General features: G+C 30.3%; 1 protein-coding gene across 3 annotated transcripts in view; it reads left to right on the top strand.

Moving 5' to 3' along the window:
• LOC107440434 (dorsalin-1) overlaps window positions 1-18439 on the top strand; it is an 87426-nt gene that overhangs the window by 12028 nt on the left and 56959 nt on the right. For 2 of the 3 annotated variants that reach the window (XM_043056267.2, XM_071182116.1), the window contains exons 3-5: window positions 9246-9638; window positions 11179-11387; window positions 13406-16412. In XM_043056267.2, coding sequence (XP_042912201.1) covers window positions 9246-9638; window positions 11179-11387; window positions 13406-13639 — 836 coding nt within the window. In that variant the 3' untranslated portion in view covers window positions 13640-16412. Of the gene's footprint in view, window positions 1-9245; window positions 9639-11178; window positions 11388-13405; window positions 16413-18439 lie in introns of those variants that run through there. The other variant, XM_071182117.1, reaches the window with a different exon arrangement.

Below are 18439 nucleotides of genomic sequence, written 5' to 3'. Positions count from 1 at the left end.
TTTTTTTTTTTTTTTTTTTTTTTTTTTTTTTTTTTTTTTTTTTTTTTTTTTTTTTTTTTTTTTTTGTAAATTCATTGCTGAAAAGCTCCTTTCAACCGCTGCAGTACCCCCCCGACAGAGAAAACATCAATTCCACCATACACAGTATGTTGCTGTATTTCTAGATTAGAGGGTCATTTTAGAAGTGAGGCGCTAGACTCTTGTAAGATAACAAAAATTGAAAATGTATCACGATCATTAACGGGAAAATGGCCGTCCGCGCGGACGTCGGATTCGAGAAATTAGTCGTCCGCGGGGAATTTTTGACAGCCGAGGACTGGCGGACGGGCTGTTTTTCGAGTCCTGCTTTGCAGACAAAAGTTAACACAGCATAAAAAATATATAATATTCCATTTGGACAAGATTTGACTAAAAAAAACTACCCTACCTTCAAGCTCCCAACAAATCACCTTCTATTTCTCGTGTCGTTGATATTTCCGGGCTGGTGTGTTCAAAAGATTAAAGCAATCTTTTTCTTATGTCCGGAATCATATTTGTATCTTAATTTGAGCACCATATGGTAGCACTGACTGTTTTTCATGTGTTTAGAGATTATTTTCAACTAGAACAACTCATCAAACATGTACGCTAAAAATTAACTTAAAAATGAGTGCATATATTACTTATACACTTAGTTTTATGTAATTTTCTTGAATAAAAAAATTGGCACTTTTCTTCAAAATTATGCGAACTACAAACTAAATTTGTGAATATCGATAGATTTTGCTAGTTTATAAAGGGTTTAGCATCACATAATTTAATTAAGTGGTGAATTATATATACCAATGAATTGCTTAAAAATAGTGGTGGATAAAAATCCGCTAAATTGAATTTATTAAACCAAAAATCACAATAATTAAGTAAATTTTGAATAAATTTTCTGCAATTCCGTAAAAGAGTGTAAATTTTATATTTCTGTATCATATGTTATACGCTGTCAGCCAGCTGTTTTTCACGGCCTATGTGAAAGGTCAGTGTCAGCAAGCGGTGGCAGACGCAGCCTAAATGTAATTTCAGTTTCAGCCACCGGTGGTTGACGTAGCCTAAATGTAATTTCAGTGTCAGCCACCGGTGACAGATGCGGCCTAAATGTAATTTCAGTGTCAGCCACCGGTGGTTGACGCGGCCTAAATGGAAAGTCCAGTGTCAGCCACCGATGGCTGACGTGGCGCTCAACGTGTTAAACTTACAAAAGCTCTTTCAGTTCCTCTGACTCTTCATTAGGGGTCAAAAGAGAGTTAGTAACTTTTTTTTTAGCTTTAAGAAGAGAAACATTGTGAGAAGCCAAACTGAAATATTTATGTATCGGTAATGTTTTTTTAAATTAAATTATAGTGGTATAATACGAAAATTTTTTTTAATTTGCATACACTTATTATTTTTATTCATAAACTTATTTTTGCATGGGTATAAATGATGCCATTTATAAAAACTTCAAGCGTGTACTGAAGGACTAATTGATATGCAACTGTATATAAAATAAACACTACACATTTGCTGTTTCTTAAATTCGTGTATGGATCGTTTTTATTTTATATATATATAATTTATTGATTGATTAATTTATTTGCATTTAGTGGTAGTCAAAATCAAATTACATTAAATTTATAAATCCGAAATTTAAAAACAAATGTCGAAAAAGTATTATCAATTTTAACATAAAAATGAAATACTTGTAAGAACAATCCTGAATTTTTTGACAGCTATTCAGCATAAGATTATTAACACGTTCGAGCCGGGAAAAGTGTAAATATTGGTAGAAGAACTATTTCAATATTAGGTAATATTCGGGAGGAGTTAATCTATTCTCAACAATTCACTGTAAGGAAATTTATCACGGTTCGTTTGTTCGTTGTAGTGGAACTGGGCGTCTGAGGCCTTACGGCCCTTTTCCCATTCATCTTGAAGTTAAACTTAGAAACATACATGACAAAATTAAAGTTTGGGGAGCAAATGGAGATCTTGAGAAAAGAAAAATGGCACTTTGCCATTATTAGGCAATAGCAAAATTATAAGTAATAAAAATGTACATGAAAAAGGTAAAATTAAAGTACAATGGAAAAATAAACACAAATGAATATTTACAGTTTGGAAATACATACGAAAGGGAGGCGAGTTAAAAGATTGTGAGGATGTGTGTATATGTGTAAGTATATGTGGCTCTGTTAAGTAGAGACCCGGCCGTCAGTGAGTGTTTGTGTTGTTAAATTTTAGTATGATATCAGAAGTGTGCAATGGGTCGAATTTTTGCATCCTCTTTGAGATTTATGCAGTCGAAAATATCATTAAAATGTGCGGTATTGCAGGTGGCGGCTTTAATAAAGAAGTTTCTATTTAATTTGTTGAAATGATGGTCAAAGCGGTCAATGTTAAGATCTCTATGAATGGCGTTGTTGCGGATAAACCATCTGGCTCCCCAGAGTTTTCTCAAGATGTTGTTTTGAAGTACGATAAGTTTTTTGAGGTCTTTTTCGGAGGCGTTACACCAGGCAGGTGAGGCGTGCGTCATGATAGGACGTATCATCGAGGTATACAGGAGTTTTTTCAGTTTTAAACTAAGGTGTCGGTTATGAAAAAGTGTTTGAAGTTTGTTGGTTGCTGCATATACTTTATTTTTAATGTTATTTACATGATCAGACCAGGTCAGTTTTTTATTAATGGTTAAGCCTAAATATATAGCTTTATCAACAATGGGTATAGTGTTGTTGAAGAGAACTAGTTGGTATTTATTAGAGTAGGACTTTCTATTCTTTTGTATTATTAAAAGTTGCGATTTACTAGCATTTGGTTTGAACTTCCAATTTAGGCACCAGTCTTCAACATCATATAACTTGTTCTGTAGTTTTTGAAGTGCATTATTTGGTTTGAGAGATTTCTGCAAGATTCCAGTTTCATCAGCGTAAAACGTAGTGATACTGTTGTGGTCGTCGTGAAATAAGGGGAAATCGTAGGTATAAATAATGAAAAGTATCGGTCCTAGAATGCTCCCTTGGGGAACATCCGCATTTATTTTTCTCTTGGATGAAACAACACTATTTAGTTTAATATTAAAAGTACGGTTTGATAAGTAGTTATGTATTATTTTTACAATGCCATAGGGAAAGTTTAAATTAATTAGTTTGTGCACGATACCAGCATGCCAAACTCGATCGAATGAGAAATGCAGTTGTCTGTTTGTTGTGCAGGCCCTTACCAATGAAGTCAATGATTCGAAGGAGTTGTTTGGTGGTATCTAATTTTTTTCTGAAACCGTACTGCTCATTAGGCAGACAGCCTAGAAAAGGCTTTATTCTGTTATACAGTATACGTTCTGGAATTTTACCAAAAATACACAGTAAGCTGATTGGTCTAAAGCTCTCGGGTAAGGTTAGGTTTTTATTTGCTTTGGGAATCAGAATAATGGAAGCATTCTTCCAGTTTGTGGGAAAATAATTTAAGTGCAGACAGGCATTGTAAATATCTGTTAAGGTGGAGATGTAAGTATTTGGTAAAAGTTTAACCATTTTATTCTTAATATTGTCATCACCTGGTGCCTTCTTTGATTTTAGTTTCTTGATAATATTTTGTACTTCATAATTATTGGTGGGTTCAATAGGGGTGACTTGGGAATTAGAGACTAGGAAGTCCGAGACAGTGGTATTGACAATATTATGTGTGCCGATATCATAGTCATCATTAAGGGAGAATTGTTTAGCCATATGTGTGGCAAAAGCTTCTGCCTTGTCAGTGTTAGTACATGCAAAGCCATTATCTGTCTTAATTGGTTTGCTAATTACTTGGTCAGTTCTGAGGGCCTTTGCCATTTTCCAGATTGAATTGTTTTCAGTTGTTAGATTTTTGATCTTGTCATTCCACTGTAATTTTTTATACTTTCTAGTTTCTTTGTGAATGATTTTATTTAGTTCAAGCATTTCAGTTTTATAATTCGGATCGCAGGTTCGTTTGAATTTTTTCCTACACCAATTTCTGGTTTTTACTAGGTTTCTAATATCCTGAGGAAGTTTAAGAAAATTAATTTTGTATTCTTTATCTATGGAAGCTTCCTCGTATGCGCCAGAGATGAAATTTTCAATACTATTGATTTGATTGTTGATGTCATTTGGGTTTTTTAAGTCTAGATTGGGGGGCGGTTTGGTGGTTAGAATATTTTGAAAAAGGTCCCAGTTTGTGGTTTTAATCATCTTGGGCGTGTGAATTGCAGATATGCCAACATTTAAGAGAACAGGTCTATGGTCTGAGGTTAATTCATTAATAACCGAGCTGCTCATTGGTATTTTAATATTAGTGATAGCTAAGTCTAGAATGTCTGGAATTTGAGAACTATTATTGGGGTAGTATGTGGGTTCAAGTGGGGCTATGACAGTGAGGTTGTATTTATTTATGAGCTTTTTAAGATTGATGCCATTAACATTGGTACGGTTGCAGCCCCAGATGGAGTGCTTAGAATTAAAGTCCCCCAAAATAATTGTATCCTGATTGCTAATAAAAAGGTTTTTCAACTGCGTCTCGGTGATAGTATGCTTGGGGGGGTTGTAGACTCCCGTGATATTGATGCTACTATTGCCATGTTGCAAGGTGACAGTAATGTATTCTATGCCGCCGCTGGCTTCTTTTGTAACCTCGTGATGTGAGAGACTGTTCTCATACCTGCCAACTCTTCCGGATTTTCCGGAAGATTTTATTTTCATACTTAAAGTGGTAGCAATACTCAGTTAACTTTTTGAATTATAATGATAATTATAAATGAGTTTGACCACCACTACATATAAATAATTACAATAAATATATCAGAGCATAATAACCCATACGCAACCGAATTTCAACGGGATCAAAATATAAATATATTTTAGAGTCAGATTGTTTTTCGCTTATTGTTTTACAACCACTCTGAAAATCTCTCTCTGCCAACTTTCACTCGGAACGAGTGAAAGTTAGCAGGTATGCTGTTCTTAATAATAATTGCGACTCCGCCACCTCGATATGGTCTATCTACTCTATAGGTGGTGGAAATTTATCACGGCGAAGAAGCAATTCAATATAAAAATTGCATCCATTAAAAACAATTGGTAGTTATGGATTTTTATTATTCCTTGCATAAACTGATGAGATCATAATTTGAAGGTCAAAATTCCATATACAGCGGGGGAAAAATACGTTTTTGTATCTTATTTTGGAACTTAAAATATCCTTTGCATCAATTAACAGCATATGGACAATTAGACTCTCGAAGTTAGGGCTGAAAATAATATGAAAAAGAGGTGAGACTGGTAGAAAACCCAAGCACTTTTAGCTGGTTTTTGTAATAATAAAACTTTTATTATTCTTAATCCTTTCACGCTATTTAACGAGTGAGACTCGTTATGCATTTATTACCAATAAATAGAAAGTTCTGACTAAAATATTTTGCTATTAGTCTATTTAGGAAAAAAATAATGCACTGATAACTACCACATCTTATAAATGACAAGCATTTAGTGAAGATGTCAGGTTATATTTAGTAACTATTTAACAAAAGAAAAAATTTTTTTAATCAAAAACTTACTACTAGTTTTTTAATTTGTTAGCTTCATCTCAGTTCGGAATTTAAATAAATCGGATGCAAAGGATTAATTATACAAATATATAAGCTGAGTTAGAGGCATTTTCAGAGTCGCTACAATCAGATATAAGAAGTGAAAAAGTGATATGTAGTTATAGATTCATTAGAAGGTAAATTAACAATTATTTGCCTTGTTTAATTTTTCACTACCCAATTTAAAAGAAAAATCAGGCAAGCATTCTCCAGAGATGCCACCTTCCTCCGGACAGCAAATATATATTTTAAAGTGATAGTTTATCAATTGTGATTCTTGGTTTAATAAATTCAATTTAGTAGATTTTTATCCACCACTATTTCTAAATAAATCGTAGGCTTATACAATTCAACCTTTTTATATACTTAGGCCATCTAATCATGGTTAAAATTAAAATTGTTTGTACTATTTAAAACCATAAAATGTTTTTAATGCTCAATATCATTTTTTCTAATCATTTACCTAATGCAAATAATGTATAATTCTCTAATCAAGTCAGTATATGATGTGTATTTCGCTAATCATGGTTGTATAAAATGACTAAAATCAAATTGTTTGTAATTATTAACCCCTTGGGGACGGGTGATTCAGAAAAGCATTCGTACAAAATCAGAGTCAAGTTGTGATTAAATAAAAAGCGGTAACTTAAATGTTGTCGCTGCTAATTTGATAGACTTACTTTGCTTTTACTTTCATTATTGTTAGTTTAATCATATATAGAACTAATATTAATTCAAAGTATAGCTAAATAGTTTTATTTTGAACAAAGTAATGGTGAATTAAATAAATCAAACAATTATAACTCCGCCCACAAATAAACTGCTAAAGAACTACTTTGGTTACCAGTTTTATCTTTTTACCCTGATTGATACGGTTTTATGCTGGCACGTATTTGTGACAGTCGGCGCGAAAGGGTTAAATGTTTTTAATTCTTCAAGCAAGTGAGCTTGGTCTTTTTAACTAGCTACTATAATGTTGCAAAATACAAAATGTTTGTAAATCAACTTGTTTATATTTCATGAGCTGACCTACCAACTCTTCCGGATTTTCCGGAAGATTTTATTTTCATATTTAAAGTGGTAGCTATATTCAGGTTATTCCAATTAACTTTTTGAATTATAATGATAATTATAAATGAGTTTTACCACCACTACATATAAATAATAACAATAAATATATAAAAGCATAATAATCCTAGGGCAAGCTAATTTCAACGGGATCAAAATATAAATATATGTTTGAATCAGATTGGTTTTCGTTTATTGCTTTACAACCACTCTGAAAATCCATTCTCGGAAAGAGTGAAAGTTGGCAGGTATGATGTATGGGATAGGGGTCGCTGAGCAGCCCAGGTACCCAGTTTTTGTCTAATAAAAGAAAAGAAAGTACTTAGGTCATGCTCTACCTTTTAAAAAGCAAGCAAAAATAGTCATATATTTGCAAAATTTACTTTGTAGTTTTTTTCCACTTTTTTATTTATTTTGGCGTGGCCGGAGCAGTTGGCATCTCTGATTCTCAATACTTATGTGGATTGTTTAAAGCAATAATGTGAAAACCATTTATCACAAATTACTAACGAGGAACAACTAAGCTGCAGAGTATATTTTGATGATAAACTCTAATTTCTTGCTTATATTACTTTGTGTTTCATATAATCTTTAAAATAAGATTGCCTATATGCCTAAGATTTTCGTCATTTCCAATGTTCCAATAAGGATTACAAGAAAATTAAAACGTAAGCAAAAATTTAATTCTGTCGCATTGAACATACCCACATTGATGCGACAACTTTAATTCCCCTCGAAATTTCGCATTTTACGTCGACTGAGCACTTCATTTAAATTCAAAGGGGAAAAAAATTAATTCGAAATAATAAAAAAAAATAGTAACTTAACGATTAAGTATTCTCTCCTTCAAACATTTATAATTGATTTATTAAACTTACCACTGAATTTTTATAATGAAGATTAATAAGTATACTTACAGTCGATAATTGATCATGATCATTGAGATAAAAAGTTCTATTACTATACGATTGCTCCTGCATTTTTTGCAGTGGTGAATGGGGAATAATAATTCATAAGTAGGCTTAATATTTGGGGTGTACTCGTTCTTAAGCTTTAAAGTTGTTCGGAGTCAGAAGTGGGCCAATATTGCTTGATTCTGGTTAGGTAGGAGCTGTTAGGTCGCTACGTTAAAAACCTGGAAATATATTCTTGATAATTATTTAGACAAATATTTCTAATTATGTGAACATATTTGAATGAATATTATGACCAATATTTAAATTATAACTTAACCGCTTCCGTGATTATCCCGAGTTAACTCGGGTATGTATATATTGCAAATATCCCGAGAAAATTCGGGCGTTGTTCTCGTTGTCGTCGTGACGTTTTTTCTCGTCCGGAAGCAAAAAGAAAAAAAAAATGCTGTGATTGGAAGTTTGCCAAGTTTTGTTTGGAGGTTTTATTGTTGATTTGTGGGACTGTACTCATTTTTGAGCGATTGTATCGATGGTTGCTGAATTTATGTAGAAAAAAAAAGAGTAAAAAAAAATGGCGTATCTTTTCACTGACGTTTGGTTTTGTTTAAACACAGCTATTTACTAGTTTTGTTTAAACACAACTATTTACTAGTTTTGTTTAAACACAACTATTTACTGAAAAGAATATTATTAAGAACTATTCATCCAAATTAACTTAGGTAAAATTTAAAATGAAGACAAGCATTCAACTATGAATAAAAACAATACAGGAGATGTTCAAAATAGTAATTAGTAAGCTTTTTTGGCAATTTTATATATAAAAAAAATATCCACACTAGTCCCCTTTTTATCTATATTTCTCATAATTTATTTCGACAATCCTGAAAATGTTAGACAAGTCGGAGTTTAGCTACCAAAAGAAGATCAGACTCGTTATTGGATTTTGAGACAATAAGCTACAAACTGTTCTGTAAACACAATCTTTTTAAGTAATGGACGTATTCTTTATGTTTTATTCGTAGAACAATTTAGTGCTATTTTTTGTATATATTTATATTCCGTCAAAAGAAAGAAGAACAAATAAAAAAATAGAATATCCCTTCCTCCCCAAACAAAAGAACAGTTTATTCTTCGTAGCTACAACTCTTGATTAGCCATCAAAATATGTTAAAATGTTTAGAATTTTCGCTAAAAATCCATTGTTCATAAGTCAATATTTTCAACTGAGTTTAAAATTCAGACCAATTTTATCAAGTACATCTAATTGGAAACCATGGATTCTTTAGGATTGCCATATTTATATAAAAATCAAAAATACAGTAGTATTAAAAAAGGAAAGAAACATTTAACTTCCAGCTCTCATTTCGGTCGATGCAAGCTTTGCTTAAAGGAAAATATCAAAAAAAGCAATATCTTTCAATAAAAATAGCATAAAAGTTTCAAGCATAATCTTTTAAATCGTGCCAACAGTTTTGCTATGTAAAATCTTCCAAAACATTTTCTGCTAAAAGAAGGATTGTTTTCATAGCGTTAGTTTAGAAGAGCTCTTGTTATTTTGTCCTGTACCTGAACAAATTTCGATATTGATCTATGAGATTTAAACAATTAATGTTTACAAAAATTGTAATACTCGTTTTTTTTCTTTACAGATATATTCAACATCGAGTTCTACAAATTTTCAGAGATCTCCAGCCGTCTATTAACAACAAAATCGATAAACTTAAAAGAGGAATTACTACTTACAGTAAATGTTACAGAATTTCTCATAGAATCTTTGAAAAACAAGGAGAAGATGCTTCTTGAACTTGTGGTTCCACAAGAAATTTCACCTTTTCTTGATCTTGATGCCTTTTCAACGTATGGGCCACAGTTGCTTGTGTTATCTAAAACACTGACGAAGTCAACAGATGAAGATGATAAAATATTCACCAGAATGAAAAGATCTTTGGAAGAATTCAGAAGAAATTTTAACAATCAAACTGTTTTTCAAAATACTGAAAATGTGAAAGAATTCAATGCATTAGTGCGAAACAAAAGCAAAGGTTAACATCTTTATAAGTTATTCTTTAAGGAAAATATTAGAATGTTATTAACTTAAGAGTTATGTGTAAAACAGCCTGGTAATAAATTTCATTTTCAAAAGCTTATAAAAGTAAAAATTTTGACATTTTTTCATCAGTATCTGCGAATTTACAATATAGAAAAGGTTTATTATTAAGTATGATAACTAAATAACTTGAATTTTTGAATGAAGTAATGTCGAGTAAAGTTCTGAATAAAGTAATGTCGTTCCGGTGCATTAAATATTCGTTAGTCTTAAAAACCAATTTATTTTTTTAGATCTATTTCGATTCATTTTGATCCTGCATTAAAAGGTTGTTGCTAACGAGGGTGAATACATTATTATTGATTAAAAATAAAATCCTTCTCCCTATNAAAAGAATATGTAGTAATATTTATTTATCCAAAAAACAAATCGATAAACTCTTTCAAAATTTGATAAAAAACAAAGGATACCGAACTAAAGTAATAAAATTTTATATAAAATCATGGAATTAATCGTATATTTTTGGGGATATATTTACTAAACATTTTCTTCGTTAATTTATATAATTTTCCCATGTGCAAATCCATTTCGGGCAAATCCGTGGTCAAAATTATTTAATAAAAAATTCCTTTACTAAAAAATTTCCTTTGTTAATTTATATGATTTTTCCATGTTCAAATCCATTTTGAGCCAATTCGTGGCTAAAATTATCTACTAAAAATGATTTCTTTGTTAATTTTTATAATTTTTCCATTTGCAAGTCCATTTCGGGCAAATCCGTGGATGAAATTATTTACTAAAAATTCATTTATTAATTTTTACAATTTTTCCATGTGCAAATTCATTTCGGGCAAATCCGTGGCTAAAATTATTTACTAAAAATTTCTGTATTGATTTTTCCATGTGCAAATCCATTTTGGGCAAATACGTGGCTAAAATTATTTCAAAACAGGCAATTTATGTTTCTCTCTTCCATTTTATATTTTTTCTTAAATAAATATTTATTTTCTAATATTATTTATGGTCAACTTTTTAAATTATCCAGTATAATATTACCTTGCGCACATCCATTTCGGGCCCATCCTTGGTAACTAACAAATCAATGCACAGCATAACAAATTACTTCAGCAATGCTGTAAGAACGGCACTTTGGATTCCTCTAGTTGCACTCAATTTGCGCTTTTGTTTTCATATTTTGTAATCTGGCAATCTCGTTGCGAAAATATTTTTAAGTCATTCTTGGAAAATTTCCCGTCCATGTAAGTTCATCTGATTTCGATACTCGCTTTATAGTTTTTTTGTTTTTGTTTTTGCTTTATACTGTTTTTTCTTTTATTATATTTTCTGTTTTTACGTGTTATTTTTACTTATTGTGTTCTATTTTATTTGTTGTAATTTTTGTAAAAAAAAATTTTTGAGTGCTCCTCACACTATTGTATTAATATATTTTGCTTTNGAGACTATATATATATATATATATATATATATATATATAACATAAATTAATATAAAATAATTATTGTTGTTCCATAAAGGTTCTTTCGAAGAGCATTATCGAAAAAGGAGGAGTGAAGACGAAGATGAGGAATCTGAAGAGCAAAGCAATTATATAGTTGAAGAACTAGGGAGGATCAGAAAAGGGAAGCTCAAGAGGAAAAAGAATCCTTGCAGAAGGAAACCCCTTCACGTCAACTTTGCAGCAATTAACTATGATCAATGGATTATAGCGCCACCAAGCTACGAGGTTAGTAACAGTCTCTGCTTATTACTTTTTTAACAAGCACGTGTGAGGAAAAAATTGCTCCACGCTGCACTCACACAAAACTTATACAGAAATATTTAAACAAATAATTATTTGACAGCATTATAATTTAACCTATTAACTCTTAACTTAAAAGCCCGAGATAATTGTTTAGTTAAGACTAACCCTTTGACGCAGATGGGACACAGGTGTACTTTTTAAATATATTTTCTCTAACGCTCTAATTACAAATAAAAATATATTTTGGTACTTTTTAATTAAAACAACAGTATAATAGTCACTAAATAACATATTAGATTATCGTAATTACATTTGATTAAAAAAAATCTGTTAGATTATCAAAATTATATTTGTGTTGAAAAAATTCTGTTAGATTATCAAAATTATATTTGTACTGAAAAATCTACGCAAAAAAAGTTTGAATATTGCTTTTTTTATTATTCATATTCAAAAATTTATCGATAATTCATTTCTAAAATTAGAGAAATTTCAATGATGAATAACTGTTTCTCTTAGATCTAAATAACTCCAAATAAGCGCGAATTTTTTAAAAAAAATCATAGATTGCTTTAAAGTGAGCCGTGTTTGAAAGATTTTACCTTAAACGCGGGAAAAAAACATCGGTGTTTCATGATGTACTTCGTAGCCTTAAATTATTAAAAAGCTAAATATAATATTTTTTTTTAAATTTATGTTAAAACTATTAATTTAGGTTAAAATAGACCTAAATTAATACTAAATAATAAAAAAGTATTAAGAAAAAACATTTAAATAAAAACTCTGTGTCAAAAACGAGAAGACTATTTCATAAACTTTTGCAAAATGATAAAGAATATTAAAAACCCTATTTATTTTATACTTTATCATTCCATATCAAGACATCCGTACTCGCCATAAGTGTGAATAAGATACATAACCATTACATGATCTGGTATGTACGGAATCTTCAATCGAAATTATTTGTAACACTAGAAAATACCTAATTTTCCATAAAGGCTTAACACTTTTTTCCATAAAAATACGTCATAGCAAAATGTTGTAATTCTGCAACATTAGTTTTAAATGAGTTAAACTCATATCTCCAACTACTACGGAATTAACGTATTTTTAAAAATTATTTTTCTTAATGGCAGTCTCGATAATGCATAATAATTTGTACTAAATTGAAAGAGTTTTGCCCCCCAGCCCCACATATAAATAATTTAAACTAATACATTAATAATCAGAACAGGATTGATTCCTAAGCTGTGATGAGTGCTTTATATGTTTTGTAATTTTTTTTAATTTTGTTCAACACCCCTTAAAAATATATTTCATTAAAACATCAAATGTTAGAAGTATCGATTGAATTCCGTTATTTCTTTGCAGCTCAACACAACATTATCCAATAAATTTCTTGTTGTTGTTGTTGTCGTCGTAGGCCATTAAGGCAAGGGGTGTGATTGTTCTTGTTTTCCAGTGGCGCCATCTATGGCCAAGAATTCGACATCTGTCACACTCATACGTCATACCCGTTTATAGACCCATTCATGCATCCACAGATCGTGATTTTGATCTGAACCAGAGAACGATCGATCTCCAATTCAGAATCCCCAAAAGGTATAAATTTTAATGGGAACATGGAGGACTTAGTGACTCAACAAATTTAACTTGCACCAGTCACTATTTACTATACGGGGAGTCTTCGGTCAACTGGATTCAAACTACCGTCCTCACGAACGTGAGTCCAGCACCCTGCCAACCAGGCAATCCCGGCCCCAATAAATTTCTTGATATATTGATATTCTTTTGTATCACCTGAATTATTTTAAAATGCTGAATTCATTACTCGTTTCAAGCTGAATATAAATTTAACTAAACAAATATCATGATATATTAATATTCTTTTACATCTATGAATTATTTAAAAAAATACTGTATTCTTTTTTACAGTGCAAATTTCTTGATTAATATTTTAGATGATAGATAGATATGTCTCTTTATTATCCTTTTTCTTCCAGGCTTTTGAATGTACAGGAAAATGCTCATTTCCTATGAGTGCGCACTTGGCACCCACGAAACACGCCATCATCCAAACCTTGATGCACAGTCTTGAGCCAAAACAAGTGTCCAGAGCGGCTTGTGTCCCTTCCAAATTAACACCCATTTCGATTCTTTATGTGGATGATGACGGTGTGGTCACCTACAAATATGATTACGAAGATATGGTTGTAGCTGAATGTGGGTGCAGATAATGAATTGAAAGATTAAAAGGGGTTAAGACACTTGATTTTATCAAAAAAATTGTTTCTCCTTCGCTAGTTTTTCAAAAAATGTAAACACTTCTGTTTTAAAAGTAGACTAAATCTATTTAATATGATAATTGGATGCCTGCAAGTAACGTCATTGTAGGTAAACCGCCATTTGTTGATTCAGAAACCAATCAGGTTCGATGCACACGTGTAACGTCGCTTATACGTATCCAATTAAATCACATGGTTAGCCATAATCACTTCACTTCTTCTCTATTTGCAATGTTTAATTATTGAAAATGTTTAATTACTCTGGGGAACAATTTTTTTTTTCTGTAGTACGAGATTTTTTAACAAATGCTTAGCTTATTGCTAATCTGAAATCTTTTTCCCCCTACGAGCCATAATTTTTAAGCAATTTAACAACAATATAGTCCGAACCAGGATTATTTTTAAATCCACTCTACTGAGGGAAGAAAGCGATAACACATTTCAGTATCAGTTTATGATACGATACGCTAAGATCATATGTTATTTTCAAAGGGGCAGATTTATTTGCATATAATCCTCTTTAAAAACATTCATACATAAAATAAACTAAACCAAAAATATAATTGTGAAAAAAGTCTTTCGGAAGAAAACTAATTTCGGATTTGAAATCCTCCCTACCGAATTAGTTTAAATGAAACTTAATATATGTTATTTAAGCTACTCTAACCTATACAGAGAGTACACTTGCTTTATACTTTTAGAATCCTTGCAAAAATGAAGAGTTGTTGCTGTAGTTTATTTACGTCTGCACAATGGGTTATTGGCGACGGTGACAACCTGCGCGTGAAGACGAGCACTTTACGGTTTAACGAGGACCAATACCGCACATCCTCGGTCCCTAAGCAGACTGAACCAAGTGGTCACTGACCGCAGCCAGTGATGCTGACCATAACTAAACGATCAGTCCACTGCGAGACAGCAAAAATGAAGAATAATGAGCAAAAAAATAAACAGATTATCCTATATAACTTTTGCTCTAATGATAAGATCTTCAGGTTCTGGGACTTAATCTTGGACATGAGCTCAAATATGCAAATTAATTAGCGCAGATGATATTTTAGGTTACAAAATCAGTCACAAAAACGTACTTTTTTCTGAATAAACGGAAATTCTTTTTTGATGGATTGGGATTTCTGACTTTTGAAATATAGGGAGTAGCCGTAATCTGGGAAATATGGTTCCATAGTTTAGTAAGGAGTTTGGACCCCTTTATGGCATTTTTTTTTTTTTTTTGCGTATTTCACTAAAACTCGAGAACTTTATACGCGAATTTAAAGCTTTTTGTACTCAGTTGTAAATTTTTATATATAAAGATTATCCCATACAAAATATAACTTTTAGTAAATTAGTTATTTAATGATAGTAAAAAAATTTGAATTGTAAGGTAAACAATTTTTTATATCATTTTAATGAATGCAATTTTTAATTGGCAAAATTTGAGTGAAATTGGTCGAATAGTTCCTGAGAAATCAAATTTTTTCAAATAATGTTCAGGTGAGGAAAAAACTAAACCGATATCAAAATGCTTTAAAAATACAAAATCTGGGAAAAAGGAAAAAAGTTGCAATAGTTTTAAACGCATTAAGTTCAGTCTAGCAATGAAACAGGTTTTCCCGTTTTTAAACTCCTTCTCCTGAAAAGCGATTCGTCAGAACGTTTTGGTTTCTTTCTGAATTAGATATTAAATTTGCGTTCCCTAATGTGTTCACTTTCTTATAAAAACAAGCACAACCCTCATTTTATTACAGAATATAAAAATTGAAACGAATTGTTTCACATAGCCACCCTTCTGTTTATTGTTTTATATTAAACCCAAACGGTCTGATAAGAACTTGTGACAAAAATAGTTTTAAAAAATTATGACTAACTTCAAGAACTCTTGGTCAAAAAACTTTCTAGCACTTGCAAGGGATAAAAAAAATATTTGTTAATCCAATTAATGCGATACAAGTAATTAATTTCAAATAATTATAACGCAACATCATCCATAAGTCGAATTGCTAAAAAAAATACAAGTGTCTTAACTCCTTAAGGCATTGTTTTTATTTATTAAATTTATTTAGAGAGATTTTGTAGAATACTTTAAAAAAAAAAAAGATTTCCAAATTTTTCAAAATGGCCTCTGCTGATCAACTTTTTTTAGAAAAAATCATATTTGCTCGGAAATCATTATATAATTATACAACGTTTAAACGTATATTTTATTTCCTACAAATAAAGTTTATTCTCTCAATAAAAGATTAAGCAATTTTTCTACCTTACAACATACATTTAAATTAGAAATATTCTCAATCTATAAAATTTAAAGTCTGAGTAGGAAATTACAATTGAGACACTGCAATTGCGTATTGTGTTTGTAATTACAATGGAAGGACTTGGGGCAATAAGTCACACATTGGCCTCAGACTGTTCCTTATATGGTTTTCAAATAGGTACTTTACCGTTTCTAGCATTTCTACTAGCACAATACAGAGAAACATCATACTGCCTACTATGAAATCATGGTGTATTCCACCAAAAACGCTTAACCAAACAATTTTAAAATGTGGTTTATCATTATACAGCCCCAAGGCCTCTAAATGTAAAGAGAAATAAATAGTGGCACCAAATTTGAGATAATCTGTAATGTTTATATATGCCATTTGTAAATTCAAAACCCATATGTAATTAATGCTAATATGTAAATGCTATATGTATTTAATAAAAAAGTTTCGTAACAGCAAAAGCTAGAGTGATTTCTATTTGACATTACTCAATAAATTATAAAATGATTGCGACTATTGCATTCAATATTAGTGTAAGAAATGGTATGAAAATTTAAACATTTACTACAAATGTAGTTGTATGTTTTCTAGACTTAGTAGTTTATACTTGAGACTCAATTGTGTATTTTACTAAGAATTCAGAGAACCAATGTTAAGAGATGGGGGATATCATACACTCTTGTCTGCAAAATCATTAATGGCAAATTTATTCAATTTAAATTTAAAAAAGTTGTTTTCTTTTACTTCTTTTGGAATGAAAAGTACTTCATTAAAACATGTTGGCAACAAAATTAAATAATTTACAATTAAGAAATTTTTTCCCAACAACACAATGACAATTTGAAATCAAAATAAGTTTAAAAAAATAATAATAATAATTCAAAAAATAATTTGAAGGTAGTTTACTGTGCTGTTAACTTTGGTTGCAACAGCACACCTTTAATAAATCTAAAAAAGTAATTATTATATTTAAATAATCATAGATAAACTTTAAAGATTAAAAAATTTAGGTAATAGGATTTTTAAGCTTCATAAAAAAAATTAAATGGTTCAAAGACAAACAGATGTACCTATTCTTCTCTATGTATAGAGAATTATATAACAATGGACAATTATATAACAAACTTTTTTCATACACTAACAGTTCATAAAATTTTATATAAAAAAGACCCCAGCCAGAATAAACTCAAGGTTTATCCCTAATGTTAATTTCTTGAAAAATTAATTATTATTTTCCTTCCTTTTCCTCTAGACTAGAACAACAAGTCTTACTAACAAAATATTTCAGTTAAAAAAAATAGTACAAATTTTTTTAAAGAATTAAAAATTAACAGTCGAATGCATCAAAATCAATGCAAAAATATGATCATTTTAATATACTCACTGGTCATGTTATGAAATATTAAGATTACATCCAACCATATATAATTTCATAACATATGAATGCACTTACAAATCAGACCCTTAAGAGTTAAAATAATTCACAATAATTTAAAAATCTTAAAAATAATACTGCAAATCATTAACCACATAAAAAACATTAAAAAGAAAGAAAAAAAACTTGCCTCTAGTTTAAAAAGTAAATCAAAATTCTCTAAGTAATAATTGTATCTCAAAAAAATTATCCAAACATTACAATGAATAAATTTTTTAAAGTTTCAATAAAAGCTTTTTTCTAACCTAGAATTACCACAGCAAATGACCAACAACAGATTTAATTTCACAGAAATGATCAAAAGACACATGTGTGTTGAAAACTCAAATTTAAGGAAAGAGTTTTGTATAAAAATCTACTATTTTTCTTAATTTTTTTTTCTAAGTAAAAAAAAAAATCCTAAAATTTCAACTTTTTCAGGATTTCAACAAATGTTTTCATTTAATTTACATTTTGCTGTAGTTATTTAAGCAGATTTTAAATCTCTGAGTTTTCTATTTTTCCAGATTTTCTCAGACTCAAATGATCTGACAACCAAATGTTTTATGAATTTTAAAAAAAACACAATAATACAAACACTTACTATTTTTAACATTTTATTTAAACTAAACAGTTTTAACCATAAAAATCTAGTACATACAATTAAACATAAAATGAAATAATATGAATAAAATGAATAATTTATAGCAAGAATTTAAATAAAATAAGACAGTTACTTCTCTATCAATCTCTTGAAAGAAAATGCAATAACTTTTTCGCTATTATTTCAACAACAAAAAATAAATAAATAAGAATGCAAGGCATATAAGTGATTTTGTATATCACAATGAGTACCCATGAAATTCAGCCAAGGAGATGAACAAACCAGTTAAACTATACATATGTTGTCTCTGCAAAACAGAAAAGACTGTACAAACATTAACTAACTCTGCAGTAGGGTGTGCTAATTATATCAGTGGTCAATTCCAATTCTGCTCACACTGACCACAGAGTTGACATAAAATATCCTCACATGTAGATAGATAAGATAGATGATGGGTTTGAATCCTCTTG

The sequence above is a fragment of the Parasteatoda tepidariorum genome, chromosome 6 (assembly GCF_043381705.1).
Source record: "Parasteatoda tepidariorum isolate YZ-2023 chromosome 6, CAS_Ptep_4.0, whole genome shotgun sequence".
Taxonomy (NCBI): Eukaryota; Metazoa; Arthropoda; class Arachnida; order Araneae; family Theridiidae; genus Parasteatoda; species Parasteatoda tepidariorum.
This window is presented reverse-complemented; position numbering and strand designations above follow the sequence as displayed.